This window comes from Buteo buteo, chromosome 1 (genome assembly GCF_964188355.1).
Source record: "Buteo buteo chromosome 1, bButBut1.hap1.1, whole genome shotgun sequence".
Lineage (NCBI taxonomy): Eukaryota > Metazoa > Chordata > Aves > Accipitriformes > Accipitridae > Buteo > Buteo buteo.
The window spans coordinates 13,259,731-13,278,984 of NC_134171.1; the positions used below are offsets into that span (position 1 = coordinate 13,259,731).

General features: G+C 42.6%; 1 protein-coding gene across 1 annotated transcript; it reads right to left on the reverse strand.

Moving 5' to 3' along the window:
• Window positions 1-7,345: 7,345 nt before the first annotated feature.
• Window positions 7,346-11,343, reverse strand: S100P (S100 calcium binding protein P). Its single transcript, XM_075040827.1, has 2 exons — window positions 11,038-11,343; window positions 7,346-7,629 (listed from the first exon to the last, which is right to left on the reverse strand). Exons 1-2 carry the CDS (start codon window positions 11,173-11,175, stop codon window positions 7,480-7,482), a joined length of 288 nt encoding a protein of 95 aa, XP_074896928.1. The 5' UTR covers window positions 11,176-11,343; the 3' UTR covers window positions 7,346-7,479.
• Between the last annotated feature and the right edge of the window lie 7,911 nt (window positions 11,344-19,254).

A 19,254-nucleotide genomic window follows, 5' to 3' on the forward strand; every position in this document is an offset into this window, starting at 1 on the left:
CAGGGCAGTAGCTGGATTTGCAGGAATTGCCCTTATCCCTGCCCAAACCAGACTAAAATCCTCCTGCCTCTGAGATGATTGCTGGGAACAACACCAGCCTAACGGAGTGCGTGGCTTTCAGCATCCTTGTGAATTTGGAGCATAAGGTTGCACGTGGCCGGGCATTCAGCTCTATGTTCAGACCACGTATTCTGCAGTAGTGAAATCAAGGAACAGCCCCGAGTTAGCTCTGGAAGATGCGTTCCAGCACCCTAAAACTGCAGCGCTGGGCTTTCCCTTTCTCCCAGGCTGAGCCCCAGGCTGAGCCCCAGGCAAGGCATACATCTTTGCCTCTGACTACAGAGCCCTCAGAGACAAACCCAGCATCATCCCTGATTTACTGGGGATTTATTATTTACTTTAGATCCTTTCCAGCTCCCCTACAGGTGCAGCTCTGGGCTTTCTCTTTCTCTCACCTGTTTCATTTGGGAAGTCAGTGGTGGGGAGGAAGAAGTTGTTTTTGTCATGGGAGATTAAATATTCACTTCAGACAGCCCTTTTAGTACCTGCAGAAAGAGCAGCAGAGGGCACAGGGTCTTTGACCTTTTACCTGTTCTGCAGGTTTTATTGCTCAGCCTTTTAAACCTATTAACTTGACACTGACAGATAGGAAATCTCACAGAGAGTGTGGGGAGACTGAACTAGCTGAGGTCAGCACAGGTGAGGAAGTTAATTCAGAAACACCAAATTGACTTTTGTGATGTGTTGGTAGCTTCCAGAAACTACTACCTTCATCTGAAACTACTTGGTCAAAGCATCACAGACTTAAATTACAGAGCAAGGTTTGGAAATGAGGAGAAAGAAGGGAGCTGTAATCACTATAACAAGGATTTCGCGTCGCTAAGGGAAAATAAATATTTGAACATTAAAATGCTTCCAAAGCAAACCACAATCCTGGGATTTCAAGCTTTCATCAGATTTAAACCCCTTTAAGTAACAAGGCTAAAACTGTGGCAGTGACCTGCAGGTTGCTTCAGTCTCTCTGTGCTTGTACTTGCATCCTGGAGAGGAAGTTCCTGGCTCTCGCAGCACATCTCTGCTCGGCTTTCTTATCCATTCCTTTTCAGGAACGTTCTGTTCTTTCTGAATGCAACAGTCAATAGCTACCTAATACTTTAGAGACCTACTTCTGCCTGTCGTTAAACAAAAGAAAATGTTATTGCCAATTGCATCTAAATGGAAAGCTTTAAAATCACAAGGAAAAAAAAAATCAGTACATTTATTTGTATATACTGGAAAGGTTTACTAGGCAAAATCAAACCTATTTATAGACTATTCTGGTGCCTAGTCCTGCAGCATAATATGGTGTATGTACCTATTGATCACCTGCTGGAGAGTAGCAGAGCTGTGCCCTTAAAAGATGAAGTTTCCTCTCTCTTCAGACAATGAGCAGCTTCCAGAATGGAGCTGTGACCCAGAGGTTTTCAGCTTGGCACAGGAGTAAAAAAAAATTATTGACTAGGAAGGAAAAAGAAAGGAATGAGTCTGGGGAAGAAAATGGCCTGAAAAAGCTGTACAAAAGCATAGTCAATTAGCTGCTGGAATGACTAATTTCCAGGTGGGTGGATCTGAGCAGACTGCAGAAACCTGTGTTACGCCCCAGGGCTCTGCTCCCAACATGTGGGAAAGGTGTCTCAGAAAGGGACCCAAAAGCGTGAGTCCATCTGTTGGGGAGCTGCTTGCACACAAGTGATGTCCCAGAGGGCACCGGGCAAGCTCCGAACCTCACCTGGGCTGCCGCCATGATCCCTCTTCAGCAAAACAGAGATCTCAATCCTTCCTGCCAGGTATCTGAGCAGGAGTCAGCTTTTTTTTTTTTCATTTAAGAGCTTTGCTGAGCACTGCTGAGTGGTTAGGGTGGGGGAGATGTGCCAGCAGGACTTTTCATTCTGCTGGCGGTGGGCTGAGCATCACCCACTGTGTTACACCATTTTACAGGGCAGGAGGAGGAGGAGGAGATGCTCCCTCAGGGAAGAGGAAGAGGGTAAGGAGGAGGAGGAAGAGGAGGAGGAGATGCTCCCTCTCCTCCTCTGCCGAGACCGTTTCAGCCTGTTGCAGAGAACATGGTCCAAGAGAGAGGACTGGAGCAGCGACCATAGCTCTACCCTTGGATGGGTTGGGAGCTCATCTGGCAAAGAGCACCTTTTCAGTTATGCCGGCTGTGTATTTTGTACTAAACGGTTATTGACTAAAATACAAAATCTGCACTTATAGTGTATCTGGGACACAGCCACCTGCACTGCCAGCTATATTCTCCATCTACCAGGCTACAGAGATGTGCTATTTCTCCTGCATCTTTTCCAGGCCTCCTCAGCCGCACCGGTGGCTGATAGGATGGAGGGAGGAGGTGGCAGGTACCCTGGGCCTCCTGCTACCCTGGCTCCTGCTATTTAGTGCACTCAGCTGGCATGTGTGGGTTTCAGCCGAGGAAAGATTTGAACACAATTTCCCAGCTCCTACAGGAGTGTTTCACAGTGAGACTTGCATAAAAGATAGGTAACATCGCCTCCTCCTCCTCTACCCACCTTTTATAAGGAAACTAGCAGCTAAAATGTATTTTGTAAAGAGCTTGACCTTGGCACTGTAGGTCAAGTGTTGAAGGTGCGCATTGCTAGCATGGGATGCTCGGAGGGCTTGGGGAGAGAAGTTCCAGCTTCCAGCCTCAAACTGGCTTTACTGGGGAAATAAACACTATGCTCGACTGGGTGATTTTTTTTTTTATAAGCCCCAGTGAACTTGAAGGTAAAATAATGAGGAAACTTCCCAGGTAAAACCACAATGTAAATGACCACAAGTGACTTCAGGGTTAGGTAACATTATGCCTATTTTCTCCTGTATATACACTCTGAAATAAGATTTCAGTATGTCCTTTTAAAAACTGAAGAGCCTTGGCAGTATCCCACCAAATTTCAAAATGGCAACTATAGATACTGGAGTATCTTAATCTATAGAAGGTATCTACTGCTAATAAAAAAATTATACTTTTTCTGTATAAGATAACAGAAATACCTATTGGCTGATTTGCTGCTTAGCTGTCTTTCTGACCTCTGCCTTTAAGCCTTGCCTAATTTGAAACTCATCACAAATGATGATTTCCCATATTGTCATTTGCTAGTAATATCTTTTCTCATATCTTTTATTTTCTGTTAACATAACTAAGTCAAACATGTGCTGTCCACAGCTGTTAGCTCATAGTTGCTGAGCTGCTCTTTATAGTGTCTTTTCCTTTCTCTTACAGCTGCCTATACTGTTTCTTAAACTACCTATCTCATCCTACGTAATACATTTAGGCCTAAGAGCTGACATTAAATGATAGGTATAAAACCAGGTCTAGCATCTCTGCAGCTTGAACCGTGAATGACAAAAGTTTACCCAGGGAAGGAAATATACAGTATATTCTGGGTATGGGTTTATAGTGAAAATTAATAATACTGGGGAATAAAATTAATGGATTGAAAGATATTAAAGTGACTCTGCTCAAATGCTTTTAGGTTAAATAATATATTCTGAAAAGTCACTTTTGTTCTATGGTAAGGTGGGAGCTATATGTTAATTTCTTTTATTCCTGGATCATTTTCTCTCTGAGGTGTCATCAGTTGAACTTTCAGTACTACATTGAAATGAATATTCATCACCGAGTTACAGCTTTTGAAAGATCTGCAGGGAAAAAGAAAAAAAAAAAAAGAACAAACCCGTTTTCTTCCCCCTCTTTCTGCAGCTCTGAACATGCACAGCTCCCTCTGGTTAGCAAAGCAGCACTCAGCATCCGTGTGCTCCTGGGCACAGTCTTTGAGCTTTCCAGGTATCCCCCCCCCCAGGTAGCGGTGGGACCGGGGGGCCTAACGAGAGTTCAACACAAGTGTAAGAGTTTTCAGGGTTGGGATCGGCAGAAACAGTGAGAAAAATAACATTGCACTCGTTTCATAGCACACTTGAGCAGGTGGCGAGAGGGGTAGCTCAGGTATTCTTTCATGGAAGCGAGGGTGCTTGAGCTCATCAGGGTTGGTTGGTACGCGTTTTGCGAGGTGGAGCGGTTACAGAGCGGCTTTGGGCTGCTGTGAGCAGAACTGCGGATAAGCAGAGTAAACCAAGTCTTCAGGTGCCCTACAAGCACAGAAAAAACCTACACAATATCAGGAAAATGGGTAAAATGGCATTAAAGAGCAAGTGAAATTGTGTGGGTATCGGACACCAGGGACAGTAAGTTTAGGGAGTAAGAGTGAAATGTGGGATACACGACAGCTCTCACTGGCGAACAGTGCAGTTTTAAAAATCTAGTAGATAAAATGGAGTAATAAGGTGAATCTCTTGGCTGACAAGACAGGAAATTTTCACCAACATTCTCTTTAAGAGATGTGTTTTAAAAGCGATCTCAGTGGGGTGCAGAATGACACTACAATAAATTGCACAAGGGATTTGCAATTTACAAACAAGGGGAACCTCTTTCACAAGGGTGAGACTGGGACGGTGCAGCTAAACCCTACCGAAAGCCCAAGAGATGGAGCCTCTGCGTGGCTCTCAGCTCCTGCTGCTTCCACTGCCATCAGTGAAATGCTCTCGATGGGACATAGAGTATTTGTTTAGAAATAATTGCCATGATGTTAAGAACACTTCTGATTTTTTTTTTAATCTTAACACAAATTCTTTACATTCTGTCTCAATAAAGATACATGGAATTTTGGGCTCAGTGGGTAATAAAAAGGCTGCATTTAGTGCCACACAGTGGTAAAAAAAATAAATTCAGTGAGAATGGATATTGCAAAACAACGCGGAGGAAACCTTTTGGATGGTAATGCTAAACTTGGAAAAGGAAAAATGCATTTAAAAAAATTAGTGTACACCAATCAATTGGTGACAGGTTTCACCTGAATTTCCTCACCTGCGGATGGTTTATACCACTAGCTAGCTAGATATGCAATATATGAAATTTACCTCTGTAATTTATCATCAACTTCCTTTGCAATAAGGAGAGCGCTTTGCTCATTTATAGCCTTGATGAAATAGCGAGGGATGTGATAGTGGAATCTGCCAGCCCTTGCAAGTGATGAGCTGTACAGCAGCCATCGGGCAGGGACATACTGGATTAGAGCTGTAGGTATCTCAAACAACTGAAATAATATGGAGTCGTGTCTGAAAAAAAGGCTGATTTGGTATCCCTGGATTGGGAAGAATTTTGCACATTTGCATGATTAACAGTTTTCTCACTCAGGTATTGTAGAGAAATATTACTGTTGCCAATAAAACAAATTATCTTACTTCTGCAAGTGTAATAGATGTGATGCAATTCATTTCCAGCCATCCTGGAACTCAGCAACCCTCTGAGTGTTGTTCAGTGTGACTGTGTGCCTCAAGGATTTGGGGACTGGAAGGCAGACCCCTGCTCAAAATGGTCGATTGCAAGAGCTCAGTCTGTAGCAGCTCTGGAATGGGGACAAACCTCTGCTGTCCCTTTCGGCAGGGGACAGACATGCTCACGCATGCAGGCAGACACGCGTATGCACGCTTCTTTTTTCTCAAGCAATCTCTTGTACGAACAGATACTAGTTTATGAAGGCTATTTGAGAGCGAGGAATAACTGATCATTAGTATTTTGTTGTATGTGCATGCTGAGCTGAGAATCTGTTCTCGGCAAGGTGCCAAGGAGAAGGCATGAACGTGGGCAACACTTGCTAGTTTTTGGCTGCACACTAAGTACGGTCTCTGTCTTATTTAGCCGTGACCACAGGCTAACAGCACGCATTGCAGCTGCATCAGTGGCTGCTTCCACTTGCAGCAGTCGTGGCTTTAATGCTTTTTGGGTGGGGGGACGCCTCTGCGGGTGCCTGTGCCAGGTACGGTGCTGGTGTGTACAGCTCTGGTGGGGACAGAGCCGTGGTCACCAAGGACAGCCGGGCCCCTGGATCACGATTTGCTCAATTTGACCTGCAGCAAAGGGGCAGAGAAGGGCAGAGCCTTTCCCAAAGCAGACGGCAGTCCCAGCTATACCTGTAATTGGTTAAAACAGGCCGAAATAATCTAATAAGCCCAAACTTTTCTCAGTGGGTTCCCCAAAAGATGAATACACTTAAGGACATGGATGCTTATACATGGTTATGAATGGGTCGAACCTGTGGCTTAACTTCAGACTCAGGAAACCCAGTGAAACTAAGTTTTTTTTCCAGCTCCAGTTATGCGACTGTGGTCAGTTGTTAGGTCGTTGTACCAGGCTTCAGCAGGAAGAGGAAAATGTTTTTGCGGTTAAAGCAGTGCTCTGCACCTCCAGAGCTCTTGTTCCTACGTTTGCTGTGCTGCGTGATCTCCCGGGGCCTCCAGCCAGAGCTTGAGCCCTGCACAAAACCAGTGGGCAGCTGCACAGGGAGTTGTTTCACCTCTACCTGCACAGCACATTTGCACATGCAGTAGGACAGGGAATGGCTTGGCTCTTGGCATAAGACAGGAATAGCACCAAACAGGACCTTTCTGAAGACAAAGGCACTAAAATTGATGCTTTTGCAGTTTGCACTAGGATGCTCACCTGAAAAGTGCTTCAAGATACAGATTGGTTCACTCTTGCTCCAGCTGCAGAGTCACAGCTGATGTCTTTTGCCTGTTCCACTGAAAGCAAATTCTTCCACTTCTCCACACAGACATTTTTCAGGTAAAGAAGCAATAATTGCTGCCACTAGTCTTGCTGCAGGCAAAAATGATATGACATGCTACTTGGAGGGGTATTCAAATTTATTTAAAATAAAATGGTTATAGTGTACAACCCTACCTACATTGCCAATGGCAGAGTAATATCATTATATTGACACAAAAGCCTTATGCTATAGGAAGTAAACCCATCTGAGCTGGGTGAGTTGGTTCACCAGCACAAAAAACTGCACAGAATCCTCCATGCTGCAAAAAAAAAGTGTTTGGGCTTGTTTTCGTTTTTTAACCAAGAAGGAGTCTACATGGCAGCCCTGCCACAACCACACAGCTGAGGGTACCAAACGGGCTCAAAGGCAGCTGCGGTGAGAAGGGTCCCAAACAGCCGCGGTGGCACACGCGTGGGCAGATTTAGACTGCAGCCTTTGTCAGCCGAAGCTCGGCAGGCTGCATCCCAGAGATGCTGCTGTATAAAAGCAGCCTGCAGCTGATTCATGGCTCCAGCAGCATTTACCCTTGTGCAGCTTCTACACTGGGATGAACACTGAGCCTTTTGGCTAAGAATAGAATTTTTAAAAGCAGAAAAAGAGAGAAACTACTCAATATGAGTTAGTGGGAGCCATTAAACCCAGGCTCTTCCACAAACGAGCAGAAATTAACATTCAAGACAGGGAAGTAAGCACAGTAGGATTTATTTTTACAGCCCACCATGCTTGTAAACTGCATGGCGATACATGGAAGAAGTACAGGGATCCATACCACTAGCATATGGAGCACAGGCAAAGACGGCTTCTGTGAGCAGTTCAACCATTATTTGGCTGCTTTCTGCTCAAAATATTTGTGACAGCAGCAAGTCAGAGCTGCCACAAAGATGACAAATTCTTTGAAGTCCACTTGGGAATCGCTATTTTCATCCAGGTTCTTGAAGACTTTATCGATAGCATCCTTGTCCTTCCCTGACTGCAAAAGAAAAAGAGCAGGTTGAGGTGAGAGGTGGCACGAACCCGACAGCAGCGGCATCACTACCCGCATCCCAAACAAGGGCCCTGGTGGGGCTCCGGGCCCTCGCTGAGGTGGGGGGGGGACCTGGGGAGCGTGAGGCTGTTGCCAGTTCAGACACCTTGTACCTTTCCACGGGGGATTGCGATCGAATTGCCTGGGAGGTGGGTGGGGGGATGTGATGGGTGTGTAACGGCTCCTGCATGCAGCCCTGCCATAGGCCTCCCAGAATATCAGGTTATCATGTTTTCTGCTAGTGAGACCTTTTTTTTTTTTTTTTTCTTCTCTCTGCTTGTTTTGTGCATTGCATCTCTGGGTATAAAGCCATGAAGTCCTTTGCACTGTGTTTGGCTGAGACAACTGCTCAGCGCCCAGCACGGGACGTGGGACTGCGGTACCTCCGCCTGCCCATCTTGGTGGGAGCCGCACGTCTCCTCCGGTTGCCTGAAAAGCACATCCCTCCCGCGGGAACTCGTGCCTCCGCTGGCCTCAGGGCCAGGCTGGGGGCTCTGGGTGACAGCAGGACCAAGCGCGAGTCCCAGCATCCTTGTAGCATGGGCACAGACCCGCATCTTCCCACCCTCTGCACAGCAGCAGCCAGCCCATCGCCCCCCGCCGCCCCCCAAAAGCATGTGCTCCTGGGTTTATTACACCTGAGAGCTGCAGTCACGCACCGCCATGGAGAGGCATGTTTTCTACTTTTAAAACAACATTTATCATGATTAAAGCTGTGTAATGCAAAGCCCCGAGGACATCACCCAGCTGAATTAACTGCCACGCATTCCCCATCTGCTGCCTTGGAAGGGCTCGGCTGGAGCTCGGGCAATTTGCAGTTTTGCAAAGTGATGATTTCCTGGGGCAAATGTCAAATTTAAGCTTCATTAAACACTGCTGCCCCAGCAAAGATGCAAAAGGCCTCAAAAGTGCTTCGAGTGCTCTCTCTGGCCTTGGTGCTCACAGCACAAGCTGCTCACAGGAGCTGGCGCCTGGGAAGGCACCTCCTGAAGCAAGCGTGATGCTGAGCTTGAGTTACGGCAGCGAAAAACATCAGAAAAATCTTTTTTGTTCAAAATTGTCATAATTCTGATGGTCTGACTGAACCAGTACATCTCGAGGCTGATGTTAAGCAAGGCACCATCCAATTAAAAAGAGACTCTTTTTTTTTTTATTTTTAGTTTTGCCAAAATATAAAAAAAAGGCAGTTTATTTTTTTCTAAAGTAGCTTACAGGAGGGCTTTTTGCTTGAGTCCTGGCACTGATTATCTCGATTTTAGAAAACGCAGTTTTAAAAATAAACAGGGGATGGCAGTAGATACCTATCGTATATATGAACAACCATGTGGATTTTGTTGAAGCTAAACAAAAAAAAAAATCTGATACTGTACAAGAAAGAAATTATATAAACTTTTGGAAAATTTCCATGAATTTAAAATAAGAAGTACTACCTTAACTGAAATCTCAAGGCACTTCTTGATCATTGTCTAAATAACTAAATTTCTCATTCTGTAATTTCATGTTTCACTTTAAATATATGCACCTTTAAAATCACTAAAAATCGAACGAGTTCCCTAGATTTGACTGATGGCTGTGTCTGGAAGGTTTATTCCTTTTCACTTTGCAAATTACTATCAGTTTTGATTTTATAAGCAAATATTTAAAATTATTTAGTTAAATATATGAACTAGCTTTAGCGTCTGAATTACTTCTGAAATGCATGTGGGAATTATTTTTTGGAAACTCTTTGTAACTGAGTCCAGTCCTTCAGTCCTGTGGTATGGATTCATTTCTGCCTCTGATTGGTTCAAGACCTTTCCAGGTAGTTGTGAGCTGTGTCAGCTATAACCAATTCTAAGACCAGAAATACACATGAGTATTTAAAAGACTCTGTTTCCCAGAACATTCTTGCAAATAATAAAAAATTGGATATAATTGTTTTTTTCTAAAATAGGTAAAATGGGAAAGGGAGATGGAGACTAGAACATAAGAGGACATTCAGCTAATCATCTTCCTGGAAAATTCCAGTTTTTCCAGCAGTTTCAGGAAATAAGTAGAGCCAGTAAGAGTAGCTGTGGGGAACTGGAAAAGGTGGTGCCTGACCAGTAAAAGTCATCAGGAATGACCTTTGAGCATCATCCCTTTTGGTAGTTGTCTAGCACAGCGGCTCCCCACCTTTATTTAGACCAAATGTCAAGTTTCTGGGGGATTTCCTTGCTCTCTTACAATTATGGTTTTGTTGTTGGTTTTGTTTTTCTTTACGTGGAAGTGCTACAGGTAACATACAGCTCCATGATCAGGAACAGGACTTTTCCGATGACGCTGTTGGGTCACAATCACTGATCTGGTTTATAGAGTTTTTTCAGAGACATTTTCATCTATCCCCCCCCGAGCCATCCAGGTTCTCATTCTGAATATTGCAGCTGTGTTTCATTTGTGAGTCATAAATCCAGCAGGCAAGGATTTCATAGGGTGATTTCAGGTAGCTTGCATGGAAAGATACCGAATTGTATCAAGTACCCTGGCTGCAGTGCACTGGAAAAGTTGTTGAAAATCGGGTTATGCTGGATACCAAAAGTGGTAGACACATTTGGAAAATTTGGTTCTAGGCTTTTGCAATTAAGAATAACTGTATGGAAAGAACAAGACATTTAAAAGTTTTTTCTGGATTTTTAGTGAGGGGAAGCAAATAAAAAACAATTGAAAATGAAATGCATTTTGTCTCCCAGCTAGCTAGAGCTTTTACTATAATATATTAAGCATTTTGAATACCTACTAAGAGAAACGCTCTCTCTCTCTCTCTCTCTCTCACCTACTTAAATGCACCTGATGATTACATACAACTCTATGTTGTAAAACACTTGTTCAGGTCTTTCTTTTACTATTAAAGGCAAATGCAAACCAGTTTGGTCTGTGTACATCTGTTGTTCTTGTTTATGCATAATTTTCATGAGCATACTGCGTATGTAGTATAAATACCTAGAGAAAGTAAGTGTATAAATATCTATGGACTCCCCATCTGCAATCAAGATCTTCAACTGCTGACAACATAACTACCTTCACAGCAGTTGTAACACGACACGAGCTGATAAATCCAGGGACAAACAGAAAAATTAGGTGAATTCTGAAGATGAAACCCAATCTATTTCAAAGCCATTGTGCTGACAACTTGAGTGTTGAATTTAGTAAGCAGGGAATGGCCCTGAATATTAGAATTGGTTTTACACAGTATGTGCAAAGACTTTTTTATTTAATTTTTTTCTACAAACCGTTGCATATTTCCAGATATCATTTCCCCCATAATGTACTAAAACCTGTGTCTGCAGGCAGCCCTTGCACCCACTACACAGAAACAATGCTGCGCTCTTTTCTTACCGAGAGGAAGTTTGGCAGCTCTTTTTCCAGGAGGGTCTTTAGTTCTGCTTTGCTGAGGGTTTGCCTGTTGCCGTCAGTACTTGCGTACTTGTCAAAGACAGCAATGGTCATTCCCATGGCAGTTTCCAGCTGAGACATGTTGCTGCTGGAGTCTGGCTTTCTTCTGAACAGGAACAGCCTCGGGGCTCTCTCAGAGGACGGAGGCTGGTCTTAGTCTGGGCTCTTTATGCGACTGTCCCATCCAATTAATGGTCACACACCAAAGGGACAGTTATCCCTTAGCAAACATCCGTATCTGAGCACTGCTTGGAGTACACGCCTCTGTGCTGACAGCTATTCAAAACTCAACCTTTATCACCCTGGTGTGGCCGGTACAACCAGTTGCTCACCAGTAGAAACCAGCCTCTCCTTCAAGATACACAGTGTGACTAACAAACGAAAATCAGATTTTGGTACTGGCTGTTTGCTCAAGAATCAGATTTGTTCCTTCAGATAACCCCATCTGAGCAGAGGGTTGGTAGCCCAGCTTCAGCAGAGCATGTGCTAGCCTGCTCAGGAGGAAGAGGAGCATCTCGCTTCTCCTTCACAACCATAGTCAGGGGCTCTGCAAGGCGCTGCCCGTGCCGAGCCAAGAGCAGGCACAGACTGCCTTTGCTGCCGTGCAGAGGACCTCGTTGCAGAGCAGATGGCTCACTAGCACACGCTGGGGGTGGGATTCACCAGATCAAAAGCAGAGGTCTGCGACGCAGACAGCTAACTGTGTCCCCTGGGCTTGCACTCGGGCCAGAGTGGATGTCTGAAACAGGTCTGATGAACCGACATCTCTCCAGGGCCGGTAAAGGGAGCCTTGCAGAGCCGCTCCACAAAAGAACTTGCTCGCGTGGGGATACCTGAAGGAATACATCTGACACTTGAGCAAACAGCCAGTATCAAAATCCATCTTGATCTGCAGGGATACAACTTGTTATTGACCCTGCCCAGCGTCAAACCTTGCAATAGAATGGACTGTACTGAAAACAAAAGGTGACTGAAGTCCCGTGGTCCTCTGTGGCTTCTGATGAACTTTGTGATTCACCTGAAAACCGTGGTCCCCCGTCATTAAAATGCCAAGCACACTGGACGCAAGAGAGCTGTTTGAGGGTCAGAGCTGGCAGCTGAGCGGTACGGGGACAGCGTTAGCGCGGGTGATGGAAGCTGATGCAGCTACAGCTACACTGAGTTTTGAACAAGTTAAAATTTCTGGCCGAGCAGCAGGGTAACTTGGCCTCTCTCAAACTCGAGGTGGCTATGCTAGACCTGGAGGAGCTCATTTAAGGTGAGTTACATCTATACTAGGGTCTGCAGAGTGGACACACTCTGAGCAAATTATTTGGGGGATGCATGAATAATGCTGATGGACCCCAGGGCACAGTGTTCTCTACAGAAGACTCTGACTGTGGATTCCCAAAATTAAACCTGAGTTTGGATGTCTTTGGACATACCTCTGAATGCTTGAAGATAAGTTTCCACTTGTTATGCCATAGACAAGTTAGCAAAAAACGGTTTTAATTGAGAAAAAATTTAAAAATTAAACTCTTTTCTCCCAGACTTCTATAGCCACCTGTTCCCCAGGCAAAACCTACAATATCTCAGAGCAAGACTACACATCACAAGTACATGGAAATCTACTACCTTTCTGAAACAAAAACTCCATGATTTTCAGTCTTACATTCTCCAGCAAGGGATTTTGCATTTCCCAGAAAATCATGGCAACATCTCAGGCTGTATGCTTTTTTCAAACAGTTCATGAGAACTATTTGTTCCTGTGACTTCAACTTCATGACGTAGTTGCAACTGATTTACATTACGTGGGTGAGGGTTTTAAGTGAATTTTGAAGGTCTTACATCAAAGTGCATGTTGAAACCTGTGGGGTTCCTTCAGAAGAAGGAACAAGAAGAGAGCAAACAACTGGCCCTTGTTAGCTATGAACATCATCTGATGTTTGCATACACACACAATGGCAGTTGCTGGTGTGTCAAGTGCCAGGAACTTCTCTTTGTCCTTTTCTGACCTATATCTGTAACATGAATATTAAACATGGCCATTAAAGACAAATCAATTCCTCCCTCTAAAGGAAAACCTAACAAAATAAAACGTCTACTTCATGCATTCTCATGACTTTGAATCATGAACATCGATGTTAGTTATACGGAAGAAAGAAAAAAAGTGCCTTGAAAAGGCAGAGGGGGAGATCATCACCTTCAGTCAACAGGATATGTCAGTATGTCCACACGTTTGCCACGTAACTCGGCAGAAAAGTTGTCCTCATTCTTGACCCATTTTCCTCTGCAAACACAGGTGACACACAATTTTTGAAAAGACAGCTCCAAAAGTGCTAAAACACAAAATAAACTACAGGGCTTGAATTTCTACAAACTGAAAGGTCACCATGGTAGCACTGCCTGGTTGGCTCTTTTGTTTGTTTTTAATGTGTCATATTTGTATTCATGCATGTGCACACACACATCAGTACTGCTCAGACTTTTCAATTCACACTTTTTGTATTGTTTAAATATTTTCTTACAACTTGTTTTCCATTAAAATAGCAATTCTGTGCACAAGGCACAGACTATTAAAACTGTTTTCAAAAACAAAGGAGAGTACAAATAGGAGGCACACACAGGAGACCAAACAGTGTTTTGATGTCAGGCCATCTGTCCAGTTCCCCAGGAAGATAAGCCATTTTCTGTGGGTTTCTTTAAATTTTATATCATTATTTAAATGTAAACAATATCCATTATTTGCTGTTTTCAGGTTTCTTTGAAGAATGGTATAGGCAATAGGTTGGGTGAGTATTTACTGAGGGTTTATACAGAATTAGGTCTTGCTGTTCCTCACTTGGGCCAAAAGTTTAAATTATTTATGTGAAACAAATGTGGACTGTCACACACATAATTTTCAAAACCCATTCAGATATACTCAAATTTTATGGCATTTGGCCAGATGTTCAGGCTTACATGAGATTTGTGTGACCTTGTGCTGATTTGCTCTTAGAGAATAAATTTTATCCTATGCTCTTTGCAGCAGCGTCTATTTTGGAAAAGTCTGAATAAATACATTTATGAGCTCTACTCTAAAGAGCCATTTGTGTCACAGCCAGCTGAATAGCTGAAATGGGATAGCTGAAATGTTAAACTTCTAACAGAGCTTATCATCCCTTAAAGCTTATTCCAAAAGATGCAGGAAATTACATGAGAAGGACTTTTTGACAATTTCCACAAATCTGTTATGTATCTGAATGGGAGAAGCACAGGAGGAAGAAAACACAACCTGAAATGATGAATTCGCTGTTTTTCTTAAGTTGTATCTATCTTGGCAGCAGTACAAAAAGCACTTTATTTTTCTCTTAGCAAGAGGATAACATCTGAAACATAAACAAGCATTGCATGTTCCACACTGAGACAAAATTATCAAACCCCTCAAATTTTCCAGTGTCCTGGATTGTTTGTTGAACTTAGAGTATCAACACACTTTATTTACTAAAGAGTAAGGTTTTCCTTTGCGCTGCTGCTGAAAACCTCCTCTAAGTCTGGTTAACAGTTTTTAAAGGTCATTTCATTTCCACAATGCACGGTAAATTTATTTACGTCTAGTGATTAAATGATGCAGTTACTACACCATTTTGCAGAACACAGTTAGAAAGATTAGACTAAACAGGCACTGACGAAGCACAGACAGAAGAGGAGTTTGTACTCAGCACAGTGTGATGTTCGGTGACGCTGTATAGGTTCTGTAAATTACATATGTGGAAGTTTTCATTATTTTATTATCATTTACTTCTCAAAATATCCTTAAAACATATTTCACAAATGCAGTTAATAAGCTCACATACTGTTTAAGTGAAGTTTAAAGGCAGGTAAAATGGGGAAGACTAACTGGCTGTGTGACTCTGAGTTGAGACTTGGGGTAATAACACTGTCATCTGGCAAAGCTGTACCACGGGAAACATTCTTTCATCACTGTATATTGACTCTACTCAAATACATTTATTAGTGCACTAGACATAGCCATATTAGACTGTAAAATCAATGAATATATTACAGCCAATAAATTAATATTTACAGTGTAAATACTTCTGTCTAGTTTTCAGTCCTTGACTGAATAATTTCCTGGATGTTAATCTTTACAGGGTTTTTTATTCTTCCGTTTGAAGGTTTATGATATTAAGGCTTCCAGGACTAATTTTGTTTTTTATTGTAATGACAGAAAGAGAGGTCACACCCTAAGGTAACTGAATATTGTCCACTCAAGTGCTTTAGTCATGATTTCTAAAAGTGCCACGATTCCTCAGCTGGTCTCATACAGGCAGTCCAATTATCATTTGCTCTACCTTAATGCTTATAAAATCCTCCTCAGATACAGGGCCGTCATGCTGAGCTGTGGTCACCATCACAAAAATTTGTTCTGTGGCATGGTCAGAAAGAATGGGAGAAAAGGACAAAGAAAAAGAAGATAAAGAAGAAAAAGAAAGAAAGAAAAAAGAAAAAAGAAAAAAACATTATCTGTGAGAGGATATGGTTGTTCTGTAAACTTTAAAACAGACTGAGTGAACCTTTTAAGGGAAGTTCCTATTTGTTAGAGAGAGGTAAAGACATACAAGAATGACTGAGTCAATTCCAAGAAAGTTTTCAAAGGACTGTTGTATGCAAAGAGTATTTTGGCCATGTTAAGCTCTCATGAACCAAGCAATACTATTTTTGCTTTATTGTACAAAAACATTTTCTCAGAGGGAAGGAATCCCAAAGAGAAAGTAGCCTCCTGTTGAGTGTCTGTGCAGGCAACACATCAAGAAAAAACTTTTGTATCCACCGTAAAAATATTTTTTTTTTCATTTTAAAATATTAATTTATGCTTGCATTGAAGAAATGAGAAGGGCTGACCTGCTATCACAGAACTGAGTGTGAAGTGAGGTGATGTCCATATACACTGTCAGGAAGATTTCCAAGGCAACTTGATCGAGTGGAAGTTTCCGAGGCACACACATTTCACAGAGCTGGCTGCTTTTGGTTTCCAGAAAGTAACCACGGGGCGTAGCACAACCGATAAGAAGACATAGGGCTTTTTCAGTAGGCAAACACTGACATTGTTCTGTCATTGTTAACAGGGCAGCAAATGAGCATGCCAGGCTCAGAAATACTAAAACATGGGGTGAGAAGTGGGAACCAGAGCATGCTTTTGTAACAGAAAATTTAACTTCAGATTTTGCTTATCAGAAAAAGAGAAGAGCTTCAACAAACAGGGAAATAAAAAACAGACCTCCACAGAAGTGGGAGAGTCCTTGACTTGAGCGGGAGATCCCAACCATGAACAGACTCTTACCTAAAGCCAGAGGATGCTTGATTGTGTTGAGGAAACGTGGTCATGGATATAAATATAGGAGTTGCATTATTTTGGCCAAAATTTATCTTTTCAATGTGTTTAAATCTATCTAGATGGACTACCTACTGGGTGTATTTAATAGAGTATCCATTTGTGTGACAATTACTGGTGACAGTGTCTGGGAAATGGCCTGTGCCTCTCTGAGGTCCTCACGCTCAGCGCCCATACCCACTGCTCACACAGCTTTGCTACCACACTGCAGAGCTGAAGGTGAGCTGAGAAACCAGTTGTTACTCTTTCTAGCCAGAGGCAATCGGCTCATTTTTCCCCTGCAGAGCTTGAATGAAATGGTAGCTATTCTTTCGATTTCTTTTCTTCCTCAATAGCAGTCCCTGTTTAGATTAGACCTAGAATCTTTAGCTTAAGCTTAGTCTGTATTTAAGATGACACTCAAAAGGACAAATTGTGTTTAATATTGTACAGCTGCTAAGCAGAGGAAGGAGACTTATTCTATCCGAGCAAACCCAGTCAGCCAGCTGGTATTTTTGGAGTGTCTGTCACCTTAATACCTGACCTTTTTCTGCTGTCTTCATTAGAGATGCTTATCTTGTTTTTCCTTTCCAGAATTAAAAGCTATAAAGTAAAAAAGGGAACAACACCTATTACTTGCTTTCATGATTTATTTCCACAGTAGTTTCAGAAGCCCCAGCCGTGGACTGCAATCCTGTTATGCCAGGCAATGTACAGATACAGCATTCCTGGCTCACGGAGCCGATCATTCAGCTTTAGGACAAGACAAGCACATCAGCAGGTAACAGAAAATAGAGCATGTCAGAGCAGATGTACGTGACAGACCCGTCCCTTGTTATTATTTTAAATCCTTATGTTGTTTAATTATTTCTTTAAACTCTGTCTGTCTTTAGTCTGCTAATAATGCAGAACACTCCCTCCCTCTCTGCCTCATCCTTTTAATATTCCTCTACCTCTGTGGAGTTGAATACTTCCTGAGACAAAGTTATGAAGTAACTTTGATAAGAGCAGCTCTGGCTGTATAAGATGTTGCTAAGCCTGCCAACTAGCTATTCTCTAGAAAAAGGACAAGGAATTAATCATTGCCACATCCTATTGGCCAAGAAAATCCACCAGTGCCCAGCACCAGACCACGGCAACCTAGCCAAAGCCTTGTTACTAGAATGTGGTAGTTCATCAAAATCGTTCATCCCATCTCAGTATTTTGTATTATGCAGAAAATGAGAAGCATTTATACATTATCACCTGTCTTTTCTCTTGGTCAGAGAAATTGGTTAATGCTTTTTTGATCTGCGTATTCGTTTGTCAGTTGTATTTGTGGTTTTTTGTTTACAAAATACTGAGACAAGACCACTTATTAAAAGAAATAATAATTGAAAAATTCCTTTACATCTGCCCTTGTTATAAATACACAAGACAAGCACGATGGCACAAATAAATTCTGATCATCTTATAGATTTACTCTCTGTTATTTCTGCTGTTATTTATAGAGGATGCGGCAATATATCTTGATTTGGAGTCTGATGGTGAAATAGATGCAGCAGCACACGAAATTGCATTTGGGTTTGAATGCACAGTACATCAAGGCAGAATAAAAACAACATAACATCCACTTTAGGTTAGTGGAAAACATGGGCCCTGTGGACCCCATGACACACGTTAATTTCCCCTCAGATGGTATTTTTCCTTAAAATTGGCATCTATTTGAAGAGCGCAGTCTTTAATAGGAAGCAGGTAAAAACATTTCAGTCCAGACAAAGTATTGATTTCAACTTCTGTTTCCCAAGCAATGCTAGGAACTAGGCAAGAATTACATTTCAAACAAAACCCTTCCTGTTTGCATAGATCAGACTTTCTGTACAGATTTAGCCTATCTCCAGAGTTGCACCTACCTTATGGAGGAGTGTTTTTAAACTAAGAGTGTTCTTAACTAGTTGAATGCAGACTTCCTTAAGCTGATTTAAGCCTGGCCTGTAGCTGTTGAATTTTTGAGAATAGTGGCAGTTTTGCAGTGGTTTTGATGTCAGCAGTACAGAGGAACCACCTTAGATAAGATGAGGTTTCAAACGAGTTTTAGTCAACAAAGTAAATGTCATTGCTGTTCTGACAGCACCGTTATCAGGCATGAGAACGTTAGTCATAGCATCGCACACAAACACAACTGGTTTGCCAATACGTTGGTTGGGGCGCCTCATCTTCCTGCCTGCTACTGAGGATCCTTGATGTAATGGAGCTGGGAATACCTGCTCCATATTCTTCTTCCACAGATGCTATGAGAGGAAAGAACCCCAACCCAGGGCTTGGAAAAAGCATCGTTCAAGTTAGTCTGAAATCTTCTGTACCCAATTGCTAAGACTAACTGCCTAAGTGCTAGGTAGATTAATTGAGCTGCAACTCCTTGGATCATTGTGCAATGGAGCAGGAAGAGAGGAAGGTCAGGGCCATAGTCTCGAGTTGACTATACTAGCTCTCCAATCCAGGGTCATGAGTGTGACAGAAACAGAGAAGGAGCCCCATCTGTGGGACTATGACTAAGCCAAGTACATTGATGAGACATTAAAAGCATGGCAGAACACATATGAGGCTTTAGAATACATTGTGCCAGTCTTGCTCTTAAATTAGCATGTTTTAGCCCATGCTTAACACAGGGCTTTGAACCTCAAATCAAACTGGAATGGCACCACCACTTTGCAGCAGCCTGTTCAAGAGAGAATAACCACCAAAACTGGCTAGAAGCAAAGGCTCAGGATTCTCTTCAAGTTCTGTTATTAGGCAGATGGGCTTCATAATATACTAAACAGTTAAACAGATAGTTAAAATTGAGATCA